The following is a 19,890-nucleotide window of genomic DNA, read 5'->3' as shown; positions in this document are numbered from 1 at the left end:
ACAGGTTTTAATGCCTATGCCTGATGCCACTTAGAGATTCTGTAGTGACCGTTAGGAGTGCCAGTTACTTGAATGACCATCAAACATGGTAACCATCTTTGTGGAACTGTCTTCAAAACCTCACACCCAGGTAAATTTTAAGCAAATATAATATCTTATAGTGAAAGATACACATTCAAAGATAATTTGAATATCCCTGCATTTTTTCAGGAAAAACTATTTCATTCCTGATTGAACTTTGACCTTATCTACTGGGAAATTAATACAACATAATTTTATGAATAATTATAAAATAATTCATTGTATGGCTATAATTCATTAGTTATTGCTAGAATAGATTCTCTATGTTAGTCACAATTTTACCTACAATGTGAATGCCTTATAATTCTACATACACTCTGAGACATGAATATATAAGTGACTGACATGGAGAAAAACCGACATTAAGTTTTTTTCATAAGATGAGGAAGTTTTATAATTCCTCCAGTATATAGAGAAGAACCTAGATACACACAGTGGTCATCATTCAAGAGAAATTGGTCTGTGTTTCTCCTTTTTAGTGAGATTTTAGTCCGGTTTTGGAATCAAGGTAATGCTGGCCTTGTACAATGAGTTTGTAAGCTTTCCTTCCTCCCTTCCTTCCTTTTTTTTTTTTTTTTTTTTTTAACAACTTCAAAATAATAGGTGTTAACTCTTCTTTAAATATTTGGTATATCCCCTGGAAATCCATCTGGTCCAGGACTCTTGATTATTGGGAAAGTTTTGATCACTGATTCAATTTTTTCTACTGGTTATGGGTCTGTTCAAATTTTCTATTTCTTCCTGTTTCAGTTTTGGTAGTTTATATGTTTCTAGGAATTTGTCTATTTCTTCCAGATTGCCCAATTTGTTGGCATATAATTGATTATAATATTCTCTTATTATTATTTGTATCTCTATGGTGTTGGTTGTGATCTCTCCTCTTTCACTCATTATTTTATTTACTTGGATCCTTTCCTTTTTCTTACTGATCAATCTGGCTAGGGGTTATCGATTTTGTTAATTTGTTCAAAGAACCAGCTCCCGGTTTCATTGATCCATTTTACTATTTTTTTTAAATTTTGATATCATTGGTTTCTTCTCTAATCTTTAGTATTTCACTTCTTCTGCTGTTTTTGGGCTTTATATGCTTTTTTTTTTCTTTTTCTTTTTTTAGCTCCTTGAGGTGTAAAGTTATATTGTGTACTTGAAACCTTTCTTCCTTCTTTAGTAAGTCCTGGATTGCTATGTACTTCCCTCTTATGATCACCTGTGCTGAATCCCAGAGTTTTGGGAATGGACTGTTGTGTTTTCATTTTCATTGGCTTCTATGTACTTTTAAATTTCCTCTTTAATTTCTTGGTTAACCCATTCATTCTTTAGTAGGATGTTCTTTAATCTCCAAGTATTCATGGTTCTTCCACATTTTTTTCTTATGTTGATTTTGAGTTTCATAGGGTTGTGGTCTGAAAATATGCATGGTATGATCTTGATATTTTTGTACTTGTTGAGGGTTGATTTGCAACCCAGTATGTGATCTCTTCTGGAGAATGTTCCATGTGCACTCAAGAAGAATGTGTATTCTGCTGCTTTAGGATGAAATGTTCTAAATTTATCTGTTAAGCACATCCAGTCCAGTGTGTCATTCAAAGCCATTGTTACCTTGCTGATTTTCTGCTTAGATGATCTGCCCACTGATGTAAGTGGGGTGTTGAAGTCCCCTACTATTATGGTATTACTTGTGATTAATTGATTTATATATTTGGGTGTTTCACATTTGGGGGTGTAAATATTTATAATTGTTAGATCTTCTTGGTGGATAGACCCCATAATTATGATATAATTCCCTTCTTCATCTCTTGTTACAGTCTTTATTTTAACATCTAATTGGTCTGATATAAGTTTGGCTACTCCAGCTTTCTTTTGATGACCATTAGCATTATAGATGGTTCTCCACTCCCTTACTTTCAATCTGCAGGTGTCTTTAGGTCTAAAATGAGTCTCTTTTAGGCAGAATATATGGTCTTGTTTTCTCATCCATTTTGATACCCTATGACTTTTGATTGGAGCACTTAGTCCATTGACATTTAGAGTGAGTACTGAAAGCTATGAATTTAGTGTCATTGTGTTGCCTAAAGAGTTGGTGTTTCTGGTGATATTCTCTGGTCCTTTCTAGTCTTTGTTGGCCTTTTTTGTTTTGTTTTGTCTTTTCTCTACTCAAAGAATCCCCCTTAAAATTTTTTGCAGGGCTGGTTTAGTGGTCACAAACTTCTTTAGTTTTTGTTTGTCTGGGAGGTCATCACTCAAGAGAATAAAGGGACTGGCATTTGAGAAACATGCATTGATAAAGGCCTGGATGTTCACTTCCCTCCACATAGTCTAATGAAAAAGAAGAAAAAATTACAATGGTGGAAGAGATGGTATGAAAAGTTACAAAAGTGCTCCTCGGGACAAGAATCCTTGGTGTAGCTGTTATCTCATGGGAGGATCCAGGTGTGCTTGTTCCTGTGAATATATTGGCTCCTCTGCTTGTGCATGCACAGAATGAAAACCATAATGAGTCCTAAACACACAGTATCTGGGGGTACATCTGAACGCTGCATTGAGTAAGTCTACGTGATTGCCACAAAGTATAGCAGAGCAGGTTCCAATACTTACAGTGTTTGTGATGTATTTGTTGCTCTTGGCACACACATCCATAGCAACTGTGATATTTACCAGTTCAGATAGGATCCTGTAGATGATATTGGAGGGGCCTATTGAGTCTGGGGCTGTTACTTAATTACTTAATGCTTTGCCCACCTGGAATTCCTGGGACTGATGGTGATGGCCTGGAAAACACTCAAGGACCAGAGTTGCCAATGGACTCACCTCTGAACACTGTCTGAAACTAGAATATAAGTCTGTGTCCAAAATCATGGAGAAAACGTTTCAAACCAAAAGCTGCCAAGATATCTAGGATGCCCTAGAAGGAATGAGCAACACTTGGCTACATTCAGATGACTGTGAAAAATCTGTCAGATTTGTGCTGGTTCCACTTCAGTAAAGGAAAATAATGACATAAAAGGTAGAAATCCTGCAGGTTTCCATGGAAAATCTGAACAGAACGTTCATTCCCAGTGTCAGATTCTCAGTTGCCATTTTTCAGGGTTCAAAATTTATGTTCACAAACAGAGAAACCAGCATGGAAACATAATTTGTGGACCACCTTTTCCATGAAAAATGAAATCTACAATATTCATTAACATCTAAAGTAATTATATAGTATATGGCCCACTGTTACTAATGCTATCTTCCAATCATTTTAATATTGATAACTTTATGCTTCTGGACTAATTTTTTTTTTCCCACTGATGTCAAATGATATAATACATACATATTTTTCTCTCTTCCTGGTTTTGGCACAAGTCTCCTAAAACTCTAATAATTTCAAAGTGATAATAGATAGTACTTGGAGCATTTCATGTTCTAATGAAGTGACTCTGGGTGGGCTTCTGGATGGGAGCTGACCACCAGAAAGACCAAGCCATGATCAGAAACTTGGGACATTCAGCTTCATCTCCCCAATCCCCTTACTCTAGAAAAGAAAAAAGGGCTGGAAATGGAGTTAATGACTGGTCATGCCTGCATGAAAAGGGGTCTATAAGAGCCCAATGGTATGGAGTTGGACAGCTTCCAGGCTGGTGAACACATCCACACAGGGAGGGTGACACGTCCTAACTCCATAGGGACAAAAGGTCCTGTGTGTAGGACCCTTCCAGACCTCACACTATGTATCTCTTCATCTGGCTGCTCATCTGTACCCTTTATCATATCCTTTGATAAGCTGGTAAACATAAATGTCTCCCTGAGGTTTGCGAGCCACACTAGCAAATTAATTGAACCCAAATAGGAGATTATTGGAACCTAAAATCTATACCCAGTCATTCACAAGTATGAGTAATAGCCTGACCTTGTGAATAGTGTCTGAAAGTATGTGTATTGTTGGGGAGGGGGCAGTCTTGTGAGATTGAACCCTTATGTGTGAGACCTAACAATATATCTAGGTAAATAGTGTTCAAATTGAGTTTAATTGCAAGACGTACAGGTGGTGTTGGAGACTTGCTAGTTGTTGAATGGAAAGCACATTCCTCATATTTGTGACTAGAAGTGTCATAAGTGCTTTGTGTGTAGTAAGAGTGACATGCAGGAGAGAAACACAGTAGAGAAGAACTGGCCTTTTTCCTTCATAGGATAGAAACAATAGGGTTTTTTTTTTCTTTACAACTGACCAAAACAATTTAGTTTAAAAAAATGTTTAGTGATCACCTAATTACTGGTAGAATCAACATTTGAACCTGGGTACTGACAGCAACAGCAGGAATTCACATGCCCTTCCAGAAAAACTTCTGTTCTTGGATTCTCTCCTCTGTTTGGCCATCAATGCTTCATTCAGAATCCTTCACGTGGAATAGCCTTCATGGTCGGAGAGTAGACTAGACTAGTCTTTTAAAAAAATGTTTTATTGGGGTGCCTGGGTGGCTCAGTCGGTTGAGCGCCGACTTCGGCTCAGGTCATGATCTCACGGTCCGTGAGTTCAAGCCCCGCGTCAGGCTCTGTGCTGACAGCTCAGAGCCTGAAGCCTGTTTCGGATTCTGTGTCTCCCTCTCTGTGACCCTCCCCCGTTCATGCTCTGTCTCTCTCTGTCTCAAAAATAAATAAACGTTAAAAAAAATGTTTTATTTTTTATAGTTTAAGAAAACTGTATGTGTGAAGAGATAGAAATAAAAGTAGAGTGAGAGAGGAGACAAAGCCGTCATTCTTAGCATATATACAGAAGTACAAAGCCTGAAGAAAAGGATATCACAACTGAACAAATAGGCACAATAAATAACTATAGACTTTGAAAAAAAAATATTATCTAAAGGTTAATGCCCAAACTCCATAGTAACAGGAAGTAGTAACGAAAACAACAAAGATGCTCAACATCACTTACCAATGAAGAAATCCATATCAAAACTATGTTGAAATATCATGTGACACCTATCAAAATAAAAAACATAAGAAACAACATGTGTTGATAAGGATCTGGAGAAAAAGGAACCCTCATACTGCTGTTGGGAATGCAAACTGGTGCAGCCACTCTGGAAAACAGTATGGAGGTTCTTCAAAAAGCTAAGTATAGAACTACCCAACTATCCAGCAATTGCACTTCTAGGTATTTACCCAAAGGATACAAAATTACAGATTCAAGGGGTACATGCACCATGATGTTTATAGCAGCATTATCAACAATAGCCAAACTAGAAAAGAGCCCAAATGTTCACCGACTGATGAATGGATAAGGAAGACGTGGGGTGTGTGTGTGTACAATGAAATAGTACTCAGTCACCATAAGAACTAAATCTTGTCATTTGCAATGATGTGGATGGAGCTAGAGTGTACAATGTTAAGTGAAATAAGTCAGTCAGAGAAAGACAGATACCATATGATTTCACTTATATGTGGAAATTAAGAAACATAACAGATGAACATATGGGGGAGGGGAAAGAGAGATGGGAAACAAACCATAAGAGACTCTTAGCAATAGAGAATAAACTTATGGGTGATGGAGGGATGTGGGAGGGGCATAGTCTAGATGGGTGATGGCTATTAAGAAGGGCAGTTATTATGATGAGCTCTAGATGTTGCAAATAAGTGATGAGTCACTGAATTCTACTGAAACCAACACTTCGCTGTATGTTAATGAACTATAATTTAATTAAAAATTAAATAATAATAATAAAAAAGCAAAAAAAATTAAGACTTAATTATAGGCTGCTTGAGATTTTCTCTCTGCCTCTCCTCCACACATACACACAAAAATAAATAAATGTTTAAAAATTCTAATCCTTCAACATTTTCATCAATATTTGGTGTACTTGTCTTTTTTTATTTCAGTTATTCCAGAAAATACTGTTTTCTTACTGTAAATATGAAGTGGTCTTACTACAGTTTTCCTGGCGACTCAAATTAAAATTGCTTAAAAGCAGGGGCGCCTGGGTAAGTCAGTCAGTTAAGCATCCGACTTCAGCTCAGGTCATGATCTCGTGGTTTGTGGGTTTGAGCCCCCCATAGGGCTCTGTGCTGACAGCTCAGAGCCTGGAGCCTGCTTCGGATTCTGTGTCTCCTTCTCCCTCTGCCCCTCCCTGACTTGTGCTCTGTCTCACTCTGTCTCTTAAAAATAAATAAATGTAAATTTTTTTTAATTGCTTAAAAGCACAAAGTTGAACAAAAATCAAAAGGGTGACATTAAAACATCAGTGAGGCTTGATATTAAACCAAGTAACCTTTTTTTCTCTTTTAGGAAACCTTCCCTCCTACTGTTGTTTATCCCCAAACTCTGTCTTCTCCTTGTATTGCTCTGAAGCACTGAGGTTCGTTTTCAGCAAGAGAATGGATGTGTAGGAGAGGAAAACTTTTTTCTTCTCCCATTCTCAATTCTTTAGCTGGTTATTTTATTTTATATTTTATTTATTATTTTATTTTATTTTATTTTATTTTATTTTATTTTATTTTATTTTATTTTATTTTATTTTATTTTATTTTATTTTATTTTTTCTCAACTTAGTTAACATATAGTGTAGTCTTGGTTTCAGGAGTAAAATCCAGTGATTCATCACTTACATATAACACCCAGTGCTCATTGAACAAATGCCCGTCTTAATTCCCATCACCCATTCCCCCCCACCACCATCACCTCCATCCCCATCAACCCTCAGTTTCTTCTCTTTATTTAAGAGTCTCTCATAGTTTGCCTCCCTCTCTGTTTTTATCTTATTGTTCTTATCCTCCCTCTACGATCATCTGTTAAGTTTCTCAAATACCACACGAGTGAAATCATGTAATATCTTCTCTGACTAACTTATTTTGCTTAGCATAATACCCTACAGTTCCAACCATGTTGTTGCAAATGGCAATATTTCATTCTTTTTCATCTCCTAGTAGTTAGTGTTCCATTGTGTATATATACCACATCTATATATAATCCATTCACCGGTTGATAGACATTTGAGCTCTTTCCATAATTTGGCTATTGTTGATAGTGCTGCTATAAACATTGGGGCACTAACCCCTCCACAATTGAAAATCTGTGTATCTTTTGAGTCCCCAGAACTTAAAACCATACCTACTTTTCCATGGAAATAGCCTATTCTTGGCCTGAAGCCTTACATTAAACATTAACAGTCAATCATTCCATTCTTAGTATGTTGTCTGTGTTATATATAGTACTGTTATAATTTAGTAAACTTGAAAAAAGAAAACATTAACTAAACTATGATGAAAACACATTTCCAGTAGTATATCATATTCATAAAAAAATAATGTGTATAAAGTGACCAGTCCTGTTTAGACACATGTTATTAAATGGTCAACTGTTTTTTTAATATGTCTGAAAAGATCAAGGGGGGAATGGATGTCTAGAGAGGTATAATTATTCTCAGTGTGTCTCTCTTTTTCTTTTGACCACATTCAAGTTTTTTTATTTTTGCATGACATATATTACTCATTTTACTCTTAAATTAGCTCATGCTATGGTTTTATAGCTTCTGTGCATGCAGAATGATTTGATTGTTGCTGTTTCACAGACATAAGGGGCTATTAGATGATGGGGAATTCATGCTTCCCTACTTTTCCATGGAAGATTAAGGACACTGCCATGTATAATGTATGAAGAAAGTCTACATGGAGATGTTATTTGTAATTGACATATGAGAGTGATATCAGTCACCAAGAAGTAAGTGTTTAGGCCACTATTCTTTCCATTAAAGTAAGAGAGAGAAACATTCTGAATTTAAATAGTTTTGGCAGTTCCTCTATAGAAAGAATATGGTGGCCGTTCATAAAAATCTGAGTGTATCTTCATAATAGCAATTGTTACAAGTCAAGAATATTAGTTATACTGTTGAAATAAAGATATTTTCAAAGATATTTGAGGAAAGTATAGATAACTGTTTTGTAAAAGTATGTAAAAATTTGGAAATCTACTTTTACTCAGTAATTAGTCTCGGTTTGAGTAGCACGGAAAGCATAACTCACAGATCCTTATATATCAGAGGAACAAGAATGGTTCTTGAAAGATTGTGATGGGTATTTTGATCAAAGATCATACAGTGATTTTGCAGTGGTTTGTTTAGTGTGTATTTTAAATTCATATATTTTCATTAATAACCCTGAATGGATTTTAATGTCTTAACACTGACTTTTAATGAAAGAAGTGTTATCCTACACCAACCTTAGCCTGCCCCATCTTCATCAAGGTTGCAGGTAAACAGACAGTAACCCAAAGTACACTTGACCCTTGTATAACATGGGTTTGAACTGTGGTGTAGGTCCAACTTCTAGTCAGATTTATTTTTAGTACAGTACTGTAAATGTATTTTCTCTTCCTTTTGATTTTCTTAATAGTTTCTATTCTTGAGTGCCCTTTCTGATAAGAATACGTATCGAACACCTATATATATCAAATATATATTAATTGACTACTTTTGATAAGTTTTCTTGTCAACAGTAGACTATTAAAATGAAGTATTGGAGGGGAGCCTGGGTGGCTTGGTCGGTAAAGCGTCCGACTTCGGCTCAGGTCATGATCTCACGGTCCGTGAGTTCGAGCCCCGTGTCGGGCTCTGTGCTGACAGCTCAGAGCCTGGAGCCTGTTTCAGATTCTGTGTCTCCCTCTCTCTCTGCCCCTCCCCTGTTCATGCTCTGTCTCTCTCTGTCTCAAAAATAAATAAACGTTAAAAAAAAATTTTTAATGAAGTATTGGGGAGTCAAATTTGTACAGATTTTCAACTGCATGGGTGGTGCATACACTGAACTCTTAGAATATTCAACGATCACTTGTACTTGTTAAAACGAAGGGATGATATCACTAATAATCTCTTTTCCCAGTGGCCTTAAGCTACAAATTATTTGAGTTTAATTTTCCCAAAGTTTATATATTACATCTTTTCTTCCTTTTTGTAACTGCTGGGACATTATGGTGTTATTAAGAAGGATGACAAAGAAGGATTATTGAGAGTGTAGATGAATAATTTCTTGATACTGCTGACTTGGAATCCATTTTGTATAACCAGGCTGGCTGCGGGGTTCTGAAGTGACTCTAGCTCCACCCAATAGCAAACTCACTAGATAACAGCCCCTCCAGTCACAAGCAAATATAAGTTCTATAGTTTTCAGCATACAGGTCTTTTACATCTTTGGTTAGGTTTATTCCTAGGTATTTTATGATTCTTGGTGCAGTTTTGAGTGGGATCAGTTTCTTTATTTGTCTTTCTTTTGCTTCATTGTTAGTGTATAAGAACGCAACTGATTTCTACACATTAATTTTGTATACTGCGACTTTGCTGAATTCATGTATCAGTTCTAGCAGACTTTTGGTGGAGTCTGTCGGGTTTTCCATGTATAATATCATATTATATGAAAAAAGTGAAAGCTTGACTTCATCTTTGCCACTTTTGATGCCTTTGATTTCCTTTTGTTGTCTGCTGATGTTAGCACTTCCAACACTATGTTAAACAACAGCGGTGAGAGTGGGCATCCCTGTCGTGTTCCTGATCTCAGGGAAAAAGCTCTCAGTTTTTCCCCATTGAGGATGATGTTAGCTGTAAGCTTTTCATAAATGGCTTTTATGATGTTTAAGTATGTTCCTTCTATCCTGACTTTTTCGAGGGCTTTTATTAAAAAAAGGATGCTGAATTTTGTCAAATGCTTTTTCTGCATCGATTGACAGGATCATATGGTTCTTATCTTTTCTTTTATTAATGTGATGTATCACATTGATTGATTTGCAAATGTTGAACCAGGCCTGTAGCCCAGGAATGAATCCCACTTGATCATGGTGAATAATTCTTTTTATATGGTGTTGAATTCGATTTGCTAGTATCTTATTGAGAATTTTTGCATCCATATTCATCAGGGATATTGGCCTGGAGTTCTCTTTTTTTGCTAGGTCTCTGTCTGGTTTAGGAATCAAAGTAATGCTGGCTTCATAGAATAAGTATGGAAGTTTTCTTTCCCTTTCTATTTTTTGGAATAGCTTGAGAAGGATAGGTATTATCTCTGCTTTCAATGTCTGGTTGAGTTCCCCAGAGGAGCCATCTAGTCCTGGACTCATATTTGTTGGTAGATTTTTGATAACTGATTCAATTTCTTCACTGGTTATGGGTCTGTTCAAGCTTTCTATTTCTTCCTGTTTGAGTTTTGGAAGTGTGTGGGTGCTTAGGAATTTGTCCATTTCTTCCAGGTTGTCCAGTTTGTTGGCATATAATTTTTCATAGTATTCCCTGATAATCGCTTGTATCTCTGAGGGATTGGTTGTAATAAATCCATTTTCATTCATGATTTTATCTATTTGGGTCATCTCCCTTTTCTTTTTGAGAAGCCTGGCTAGAGGTTTATCAATTTTATCTATTTTTTCAAAAAAAAAAAAAACAAAAAAAAAACCTCTTGGTTTCATTGATGTGTTCTACTATTTTTTGGATTCTATATTGTTTATTTCTTCTCTGATCTTTATTATTTGTCTTCTTCTTCTGGGTTTGGGGTGTCTTTGCTGTCCTGCTTCTAGTTCCTTTAGGTGTGCTGTTAGATTTTATATTTGGGATTTTTCTTGTTTCTTGAGATAGGGCTGGATTGCCATGTATTTTCTTCTCAGGACTCCCTTTGCTGCATCCCAAAGCATTTGGATTGTTGTATTTTCATTTTCATTTGTTTCCATATATTTTTTAATTTCTTCTCTAATTGGCTGGTTGACCCATTCATTCTTGAGTAGGGTGTTTTTTAACCTCCATGCTTTTGGAGGTTTTCCAGACTTTTTCCTGTGGTTGATTTCAAGTTTCATAGCATTGTGGTCTGAAAGTGTGCATGGTATGATCTCAACTCTTTTATACTTATGAAGGACTGTTTTGTGACCCAGTATGTGATCTATTTTGCAGAATGTTCCATGCACACTCGAGAAGAAAGTATATTCTGTTGCTTTGGGATGCTTTGGGATGCTGTATGATCTCAACTCTTTTATACTTATGAAGGACTGTTTTGTGACCCAGTATGTGATCTATTTTGCAGAATGTTCCATGCACACTCGAGAAGAAAGTATATTCTGTTGCTTTGGGATGCAGAGTTCTAAATATATCTGTCAAGTCCATCTGATCCAATATATCATTCAGAGCCCTTGTTTCTTTATTGATCCTGTGTCTAGATGACCTATCCATTGTAGTAAGTGGAGTACTAAAGTCCCCTGCAATTACCACATTCTTATCAATAAGGTTGCTTATGTTTGTGATTACTTGTTTTATATATTTGGGGGCTCCTGTATTTAGCTCATAGACATTTATAATTGTTAGCTCTTCCTGATGGGTAGACCCTGTAATTATTATATAATGCCCTTCTTCATCTCTTGTTACAGCATTTCACTTAAAGTCTAGTTTGTCTGATATAAGTATGGGTACTCCGGCTTTCTTTTGACTTCCAGTAGTATGATAGATAGTTCTCCATCCCCTCACTTTCAATCTGAAGGTGTCCTCGGGTCTAAAATGAGTCTCTTGTAAACAGCAATTAGATGGGTCTTGGGTTTTTTATACATTCTGATACCTTATGTCTTTTGGTTGGAGCATTTAGTCCCTTTACAATTCAGTGTTATTATTGAAAGATATGGGTTAGAGTCACTGTGATGTCTGTAGGTTTCATGCTTGTAGTGATAACTCTGGTCCTTTGTGGTCCTTGCAACATTTCACTCACAGAGTCCCCCTTAGGATCTCTTGTAGGGCTGGTTTAGTGGTGATGAATTCCTTCAGGTTTTGTTTGGGAAAACCTTTATTTTTCCTTCTATTCTGAATGACAGACTTGCTGGGTAAAGGATTCTAGGCTGCAAATTTTTCCTGTTCATCACTTTAAAGATTTCCTGCCATTCCTTTCTGACCTGCCAAGTTTCAGTAGATAGGTCTGCCACTAGTCTTATGGGTCTCCCTTTATAAGTTAGAGCATGTTTATCTCTAGCTGCTTTCAGAATTTTCTCTTTATCCTTGTATTTTGCCAGTTTCACTATGATATGTCGTGCAAAAGATTGATTCAAGTTACATCTGAAGGGAGTTCTCTGTGCCTCTTGGATTTCAATGCCTTTTTCCTTCCCCAGATCAGGGAAGTTCTCAGCTATGATTTCTTCAAGTACACCTTCAGCCCCTTTCTCTCTCTTCTTCTTCTGGAATTCCTATGATGCAGATATTGTTCCCTTTGATTGCATCACGTTGTTCTCTAATTCTCCCCTCATACTCCCGGATTTTTTTCTCTCTCCTTTTCTCAGCTTCCTCTTTTTCCATAATTTTATCTTCTAACTTACCTATTCTCTCCTCTGCCTCTTCAATCTGTGCTATGGCCACCTCCATGTATTTTACACTACATTTATAGCATTTTTAAGTTCCTCATGACTATTTCTTAGTATCTTCATCTCTGTAGCAATAGATTCTCTGCTGTCCTCTATGCTTTTTTCAAGTCCAGTGATTAATTTTATGACTACTATTCTAAATTCTTCTTCTGTTATATTGCTTAAATCGGTTTTGATCAATTCATTAGCTGTTGCTACTTCCTGGAGTTTGTTTTGAAGAGAATTCTTCCGTGTCATCATTTTGGGTAGTCCCTGTGGTAGCTCCAAACTGCAGGGCACTTCCCTTGTGCTGTCCAGAGTAATTTGTGTTGGTGGGCGGGGCCACAGTCAGACCCAAGGTCTGCTACCATCCCATCACTGGGGCCACAGTCAGACTGGTGTGTACCTTGTCTTCCCCTCTCCTAGGGGCAGGGCTCACTGTGGAGTGGTGTGGCCCCTGTCTGGGCTACTTGCACACTGCCAGGCTTATGGTGCTGCTTCAATGGGATCTGGCCAAGGGCATATTAACTGGGGTAGATCTACAAGGTTCACAGAGGCAGGAGAGGTAGGCTTAGCTTGCTTTGCCTTGAGTGGCCCCCTGCAAGAGGGGCCCTGCAGCACCAGGAGGGAGGCAGGCCCCTAGGATGGATGGATCCACACAAGCACAGCGTTGGGTGTTTGCTCAGTGCAAGGAAGTTCGGTGATGGGAACTGGTTCCCTTTGGAATTTCGGCTCAGGGATGGGAGAGGGAAATGGTGCTTGCTAACGCCTTTGTTCCCCCGCTGAGCTGAGATCTATCTTCCAGGGCTGAACAACTCTCCCTCCCGGTGTCCTCTCATCCTCCCTGCTCTCCAAGAGTAGAGCTGTTGACTTTTAACATTCCAGATGTTAAGTCCCGCTGGCTGTCAGAACTCACAGAGTCCGGCCCCTCTGCTTTTGCAAGCCAGACTTCGGGGCCTCTGCCTTGCCCAGCAGGCTGTCCCTCCACCGCCCTGGCTCCCTCCTGCAAGTCTGTGTATACACACCACCTATCTGCCCTTCCTCCCTTCTTCTGTGGACCTCTTGTCTATGGTTGGCTCTGGAGAGTCTGTTCTGCTAGTCTTCTGGTGGTTTTCTGAGTTATGTAGGCAGATGTGGGTGGAATCTAAGCCATCAGCAGGACGAGGTAAGCCCAGTGTCCTCCTACGCAGTCATCTTCCCAGGTCTTCCTAGTTTCATGTTTTAAATATAGTTAGTGCCTTAGACTGAACTCAAGCTGGATTCCATGCGGACTCGATTCAATCTCTTGGTTCCCATTCAAGGTGTGCCTGCCTCTTCCTTCTATTTTTCTACCACCTAGTAAGGAATCAATTTTTATCATTCTTTGATTAAACCTGAGAGATAAATGAGGTAAGGGAGCCATAGGTTCAGCCCTGGCATTAAGTGAATTCTGCCTGTTCCTCTTCTACCTTACTGGATAAATAATATTTGCATGGAGAGACACCTTGCTCTGGGCACTCTCAGTCATAAAAGAAGAACATTATCCTGGAGACAGAAAAAAATGGACAGGAACCTTAGTTAGCATGAACACTAGGGCTTCTGTTAATACTCCCAGTCCATCTGTGTTGCACTGGAGAAATCCCACAGAGTTTCAGGAACCCCGGAGGACATTGTTAAGTGAGGGAAGGGCACATATGGGAGATTGGAATTCCACAATTCCTCTACATCAGTTAACCACCCATGTCAGAGTCTCTGGACCAAGACTTTGTGATTGAGCTGATGAGAACACAAAGATGAGCCTGTGAAGCCTCTGATCACACATGAAAGACAAAGCTGAAATGCACTATTACACATTTCAGAGTATGGGCACTTTATTTGGCTTGATATTTGAATAAAACAGATGTTTTCATGTTTACTTTTAGATTGCAATGTACTTACCTACTGCTCTGGACATTTATTTCACAGCAGTTATTATGTGTCCTCTCAAGAATGTTAGGCACCTGACACCACTGAGAAACATTACAGGTCTGTGTGCTTTATCTTCTCTGTACTCTGTGTAGTATCCCTCCACATTAAGGTTAATATTTTCTGCATATATCAAAATACCTTGGGAGGATTTCCTGAACGATGTGCCTAACTCACCTCATTTAATCTGGAAATTTGCTTCTTTGTTTCACGTTGTTTTTAGTCTCCTTTAGAACATGAACGCTGTCTCCTACGTTTGCTGGAGATACTAGTGTTTGAAGAGGAAATTGTAAATCAGACCTTGCTTCTGAAAATTTCCATTTGATTCTATACTCATGTCACAGATATACTGTTCCTTATCACTTCCCTGTTGTTCTAGTAGAAATAAACATGCCTCATATATACACAACTGTCTTAAAATGGTAAAATATAACTCAGCTGAAAAGATAAATGAGACAAAAAACTTTCAATGTCCTAGGGGATTCACAAACAATAGCTACATTGGTTATATCAATGTGAGTCTTTTTTCTCTGTGGTGTGTTTGCAGGACACAAAAACCTTCCATCACAAATAGATTTATACGTTTTAAGCCTCTGAAAACTTTTCTTAGTTTTAATGACCAAAAAATTTTCATTCTATCACATTTATTATTTTTATTCATTTTGTACTTTTTACATTTTGTGTTGTATCCTTACTCCCCTCTTTTGGTTGATCATTTCTGTGGTTTAATTATGCTTGCATTATCATTGTTATTTTGAAACCTGCTGAATCTTCTTTTAGCGTTTCCTCTGTATAGTGGTCCGTGTGTTCCTCTTAGACAAATTCAAAGTCAGACAATCTGGGCTAAAACTAGGACTCTGCTATTAGTGAAATTTTGCCAGGACATTCTTTTAAAAGATTAAAAACAATGCTAATGTTCTCATCGGTTACTGTGGATCATGGGTGAATTTATGTGTTAGAATTTTAAGTAGTGTGTAGTAAATGTTCAAGAACAATTGTTTCTGTTCTTATAATTTCTACAATTATCTTTAAGTTCAAAGTCATCCATGATTATTGTTGTTTCTTCTTATTCTTCTCCTTCTCCAAATTCTTCCTCTTCCTCTTCTTCTTTCTTGGAATTTAAGTGTATCTGTTGAGTATGTTAGCATCACATGCAAGCTTGTGAAATGTGGAAACTCAGACCCCAACCTGAAATCCAAGTCAGAATATGAATTTAACATGATCTTCAGTTCTTTGTCATATTCATTAACATTGGTGAGGTATACGTCTAACTCATCATCACTTGTCCATTATTCTATGCCTGTCTTTATGTCTGTAGGATGTTATGTTGATAACTATGGCTTTGTAGTATACTTTAAATTAGGAAGTGCATTGCCACCAAGATGTCCTTCATTTTCAGGATTATTCTGGATATATGTTACCCTGTGACATCCGTGTGAAAGTTTGGATGGATTTTGATATTTCTGCCAAAAATGGCATGGGAATTTTGATAAAGATTGCATTACATCAGTAAGCCCTTTGAGTACTACTGACAGCTCAATAATATTAAGTATTCGGATCCAATAATATGGATGTGCTTTCATTTGTTTCTTCTTTCCATTCCTGCACAATATTTTATAGTGTTAATCAAACCAGGTTTGACCTCTATATGTTAAATTGTAAGCATTTTATATTTGGACGTGCTACTGTAAATGTATTACATCTTTATTTTGGGAATTGTTCTTTGTTGTGTAGAAACACAACTAATTTTTATGTGTTGGGTTTGTATTCTCCAACTATGTAAAATTTGTGTGAGTTTTAATAAGTTTATATATAGGTATTCTTCAGAAGAGAGAAAAATGGTAGTGCAGTAGGACCCTAGACTCCTTGCAGCTGACAAACATGACTTGATAACTGACAAATCATACTAAATACTCAAAAATGGGCCTAAGACTGACAGAACAAACTCCCCAACTTAAGGGAGAGAAAAGGCCACATTGAAGATAGTAGAAAGTTCAGAGACCTGATTTAAGGAGAAAAGGATTGCAGCGCTGCAGAGGGCAGGGAGCCTGGGTCAAGGTGAAGGTCACGTGAGACAGAAGCACACACAGGAATGCGTAAGGAGAACATTTCCCCAAAACCATTGACTTGGAAAATGAGAAGGACCGAATTTTGTGAGCTCTTGAAGCTAGCCTATCTTAAAGCCTGGACTTTTAAAGATCAGCAGACTTGGCTGGGATACAGCCAAAGGGCACTGTGCTGCTTCTGGAAAGAAGGCAGACAAACCACCTGGGGGCATTCAACATGGACAAAGCCATCTGAAGAATGCCTGGGGAACACAAGGTGGGAAATTATTTACTACTGTAGGGACACTTCACTGACAGGCACCATTCATTGAGATGCGTATTTTGGAACTAAAGACCTAGCTGGAACTTCTTCTTTCCCCTGCCCCTCAGCATAAACACAGAGACACCTGAGGGAAGTAGCTCAGTAGGGACTTTAGATGTCTGCCTTGCTTACACCAAGCCATACCCCTCCATGCTCTGGTGGGACTGCCCTTTTCTGTCAAGCTTGCCTCAGTCCCAGCAAGGTCTGCCCCTGTCCCAGGAGACCTACACAAGCTGCTGCCTATACTACATCTGACCACACAGTTCTGTTGTGCCTCAATTTTGTTGGAGTTGATGTCAGGTCTATATTCACAAGCAGACAACAGATCACCCAGCTATGACTTACCATGTTCAGGCCAGGGATCCTATACTGTCTGTACCAGTCAAGGAGAGCATCTTCAGGCCACTGTCCTAAAAGACAGAGCAGGAGACATAACTGTCTTTTCTAATATACAGAGGAGGGTAGAGCCTTAGACAAAATGCCAAGATGGAAGAATTTATCCAAAATAAAAGAACAAGATATGGCCATGGCCAGAGAAATACGGGAAACAGTTATGAGAAACATGCTTGATGGAGAACTTAAGGCAATATTCATAAGGATAGTCATTGGGTTGAGAAAAGAATAGTGAGAACCTTACCAGAGAGCTGACACAGTTAAAAAAAAAAAAAATCCAACAGAGATGAATAGTGCAATGAAGAAGGTTGAGGGACACCTGGCTGGGTCACTCAGTTAAGCACCTAACTTTTTTTTTCTCTCCAAAGTGATAGTTTATTGAAGATTTTCTCATTTTTTAATTTATTTTTTATTTTTAAATTTTATTTTTATTGTTTTAAATTTACATCAGAATTAACATATAGTGCAACAATGATTTGGGGAGTAGATTCCTCAGTGCCCCTTACCCATTTAGCCCATCCCCCCTCCCACAATCCCTCCAGTGACCCTCAGTTTGTTCTCCATATTTATAAGTCTCTTCTGTTTTGTCCCCCTCACTGTTTTTATATTATTTTTGTTTCTCTTCCCTTATGTTCATCTGTTTTGTCTCTTAAAGTCCTCATATGAGTGAAGTCATATGATTTTTCTTTCTCTGACTAATTTCACTTAGCATAATACCCTCCAGTTCCATCCACGTAGTTGCAAATGGAAAGATTTCATCCTTTTTGACTGCCAAGTAATATTCCATTGTGTATATATACCACATCTTCTTTATCTATTCATCCATCAATGGACATTTGGGCTCTTTCCATACTTTGGCTATTGTTGATAGTGCTGCTATAAACATGGGGGTGCATGTGTCCCTTCGAAACAGCACACCTGTATCCTGTGGATAAATGCCTAGTAGTGCAATTACTGGGTCGTAGGGTAGTTCTAGTTTTAGTTTTTGAGGAACCTCCATACTGTTCTCCAGAGTTGCTGCACCAGCTTGCATTCCCAAGCACCCAATTTTTGATTTTGGCTCAGGTCATGATGTCACAGTTTGTGTGACAGAGCACTGACTTGGGCCTTGTAGTGACTTCATGGAGCCTGATGAGGATTTTCTCCCTCTCTCTGTCTCTCAAAATAAAAACTATGTTTTTTAAGTAAAGAAAAAAAAAGATTGGCAATCGGCTTGATGCAGTGAACAGCAGGTTGTAAGAAACAGGAATGACTTTATAAGCTAAAAGAAAAACTAAAGAAAAATAATGAATCTAAGCAAAAGACAGAAGAATTATGCAAAATAATTGACTTTGGGAACGCAAAGACTCTATCAAATGTAATAATATTCATATCATAGAAGTCCCAGAAGAAGAAGAGAGAGAAAAGGGGACAGAGTATTTATTTCAAGATATAATAGTAAAAATCTTCTGTAATCCTGGAAGGAAACAGACATCCAGATCCAGGAGTATCAGAATGGATTTGAAAAAAAAATCTATATGCTGACTACAAGAGACTCAGTTTAGACAATACAATCATCTACAGATTGACAGTGATGGAGGAACATTTGTCATGCAACTGGATATCAAAACAAAGCCAGAGTAGCAATACTTACATCAGACAAACCAGACTTTTTTGTTCTTGTATTGTGTTTATCCTGCTTTGGTGTCAGGGTGATGCTGGCCTCATAGAATATTTTTGAATGTGTTCCCTCTATTCTGCTATTTGGAGGATTTTGAGAAAGATTGTCTTTAATTATTTTTATTAAATGTCAGAATTGACCAACGAAGGCATGTGATCTTGGGCTTTTCTGTGCTGAGAGATCTTTTTTATTTTGAGTTCAACTTTCATTCTTCTTATGGGTGTAAAAAGATTTCTTAATTCTTGGGTTTAAGGTTCATAATTCAATCTCAGTAACTTGTGCATTTTTGGGAATTAACTGGATTTCTTTTCTAAGTTATTTGATTTGTAAATATATAATTGTATATGTAGTTAAAGCATTGCCAATTTTGTTATTTTTCTAGTAACCTGGGCATTACTTTCAATGTTATGATATTTTTTAGTTTGGTCTCTATTTAATTTACTTCTGATTTTTCTTTCTAAGTAAAATAATTTCAGATATTGTTTGGTATTTCCTTCCTCTACTAAATTTCAGCTAAATGTCTTCCTTTTCTAGTTCCTTGTGGCATAATGTTGTTTATTTCAAAGTTTTTCTTAAATGAAACATTTATAGTATAAGAAAATTTGAAAATCAAAAGTCTAGTAGTCAACTTAGCAGAAATAAACAATACAAGTGATGACAAAAATAATAAAAGAAAAAAGAAAAATAAGGATTCTTTAGGGTTTTCTATATATCATGTCATCTGTGAACAAAGTTAATTTTTTTAGTAGTTTGTAGCCTTCATTTGTAGTGTATTCCTTTGGCTTTGGTAACCTGGTAATGCTGATACCACAGAGACTGTTTTGATATTTTCCTTTATCATTATTCCTTGGAAATGCTTGAGGACTTTTGAAGTACTTTCTCATGAAATGTTTGTTCGAATTATCCAGTGAATTCATCAGACTTAGGACTTTTACTTGTTCAGTTTTCTTTTATTATTCTGTCAATTTACACAGTATTCAGCAGTAGTGACTTTTTAAAAAATTTCTTCGTGATATAGTTCAGGTAGGTTATACCTTTCTTTGGAATTTATACTTATCTATTGGTATCAATTTGTGGGCATATAATTATCCATTGTCACTTCTTATAATTATTTTTATTTCAATGGTATCAG

The 19,890-nt window shown here is 37.3% G+C and overlaps 1 protein-coding gene across 1 annotated transcript in view; it reads left to right on the top strand.

The window, feature by feature from the left end:
- Window positions 1–85: 85 nt before the first annotated feature.
- Window positions 86–19,890, top strand: part of LOC107180665 (protein ZNF738-like) — a 56,587-nt gene continuing 36,782 nt past the window's right edge. The window contains exon 1 of the mRNA XM_042970002.1: window positions 86–130. Coding sequence (XP_042825936.1) covers window positions 86–130 — 45 coding nt within the window. The remainder of the gene's footprint in view (window positions 131–19,890) is intronic.

Source organism: Panthera tigris, chromosome E2, assembly GCF_018350195.1.
Source record: "Panthera tigris isolate Pti1 chromosome E2, P.tigris_Pti1_mat1.1, whole genome shotgun sequence".
Lineage (NCBI taxonomy): Eukaryota > Metazoa > Chordata > Mammalia > Carnivora > Felidae > Panthera > Panthera tigris.
Note: the sequence above shows the minus strand (reverse complement) of the source record. Positions and strands in the feature narration are given on the sequence as shown.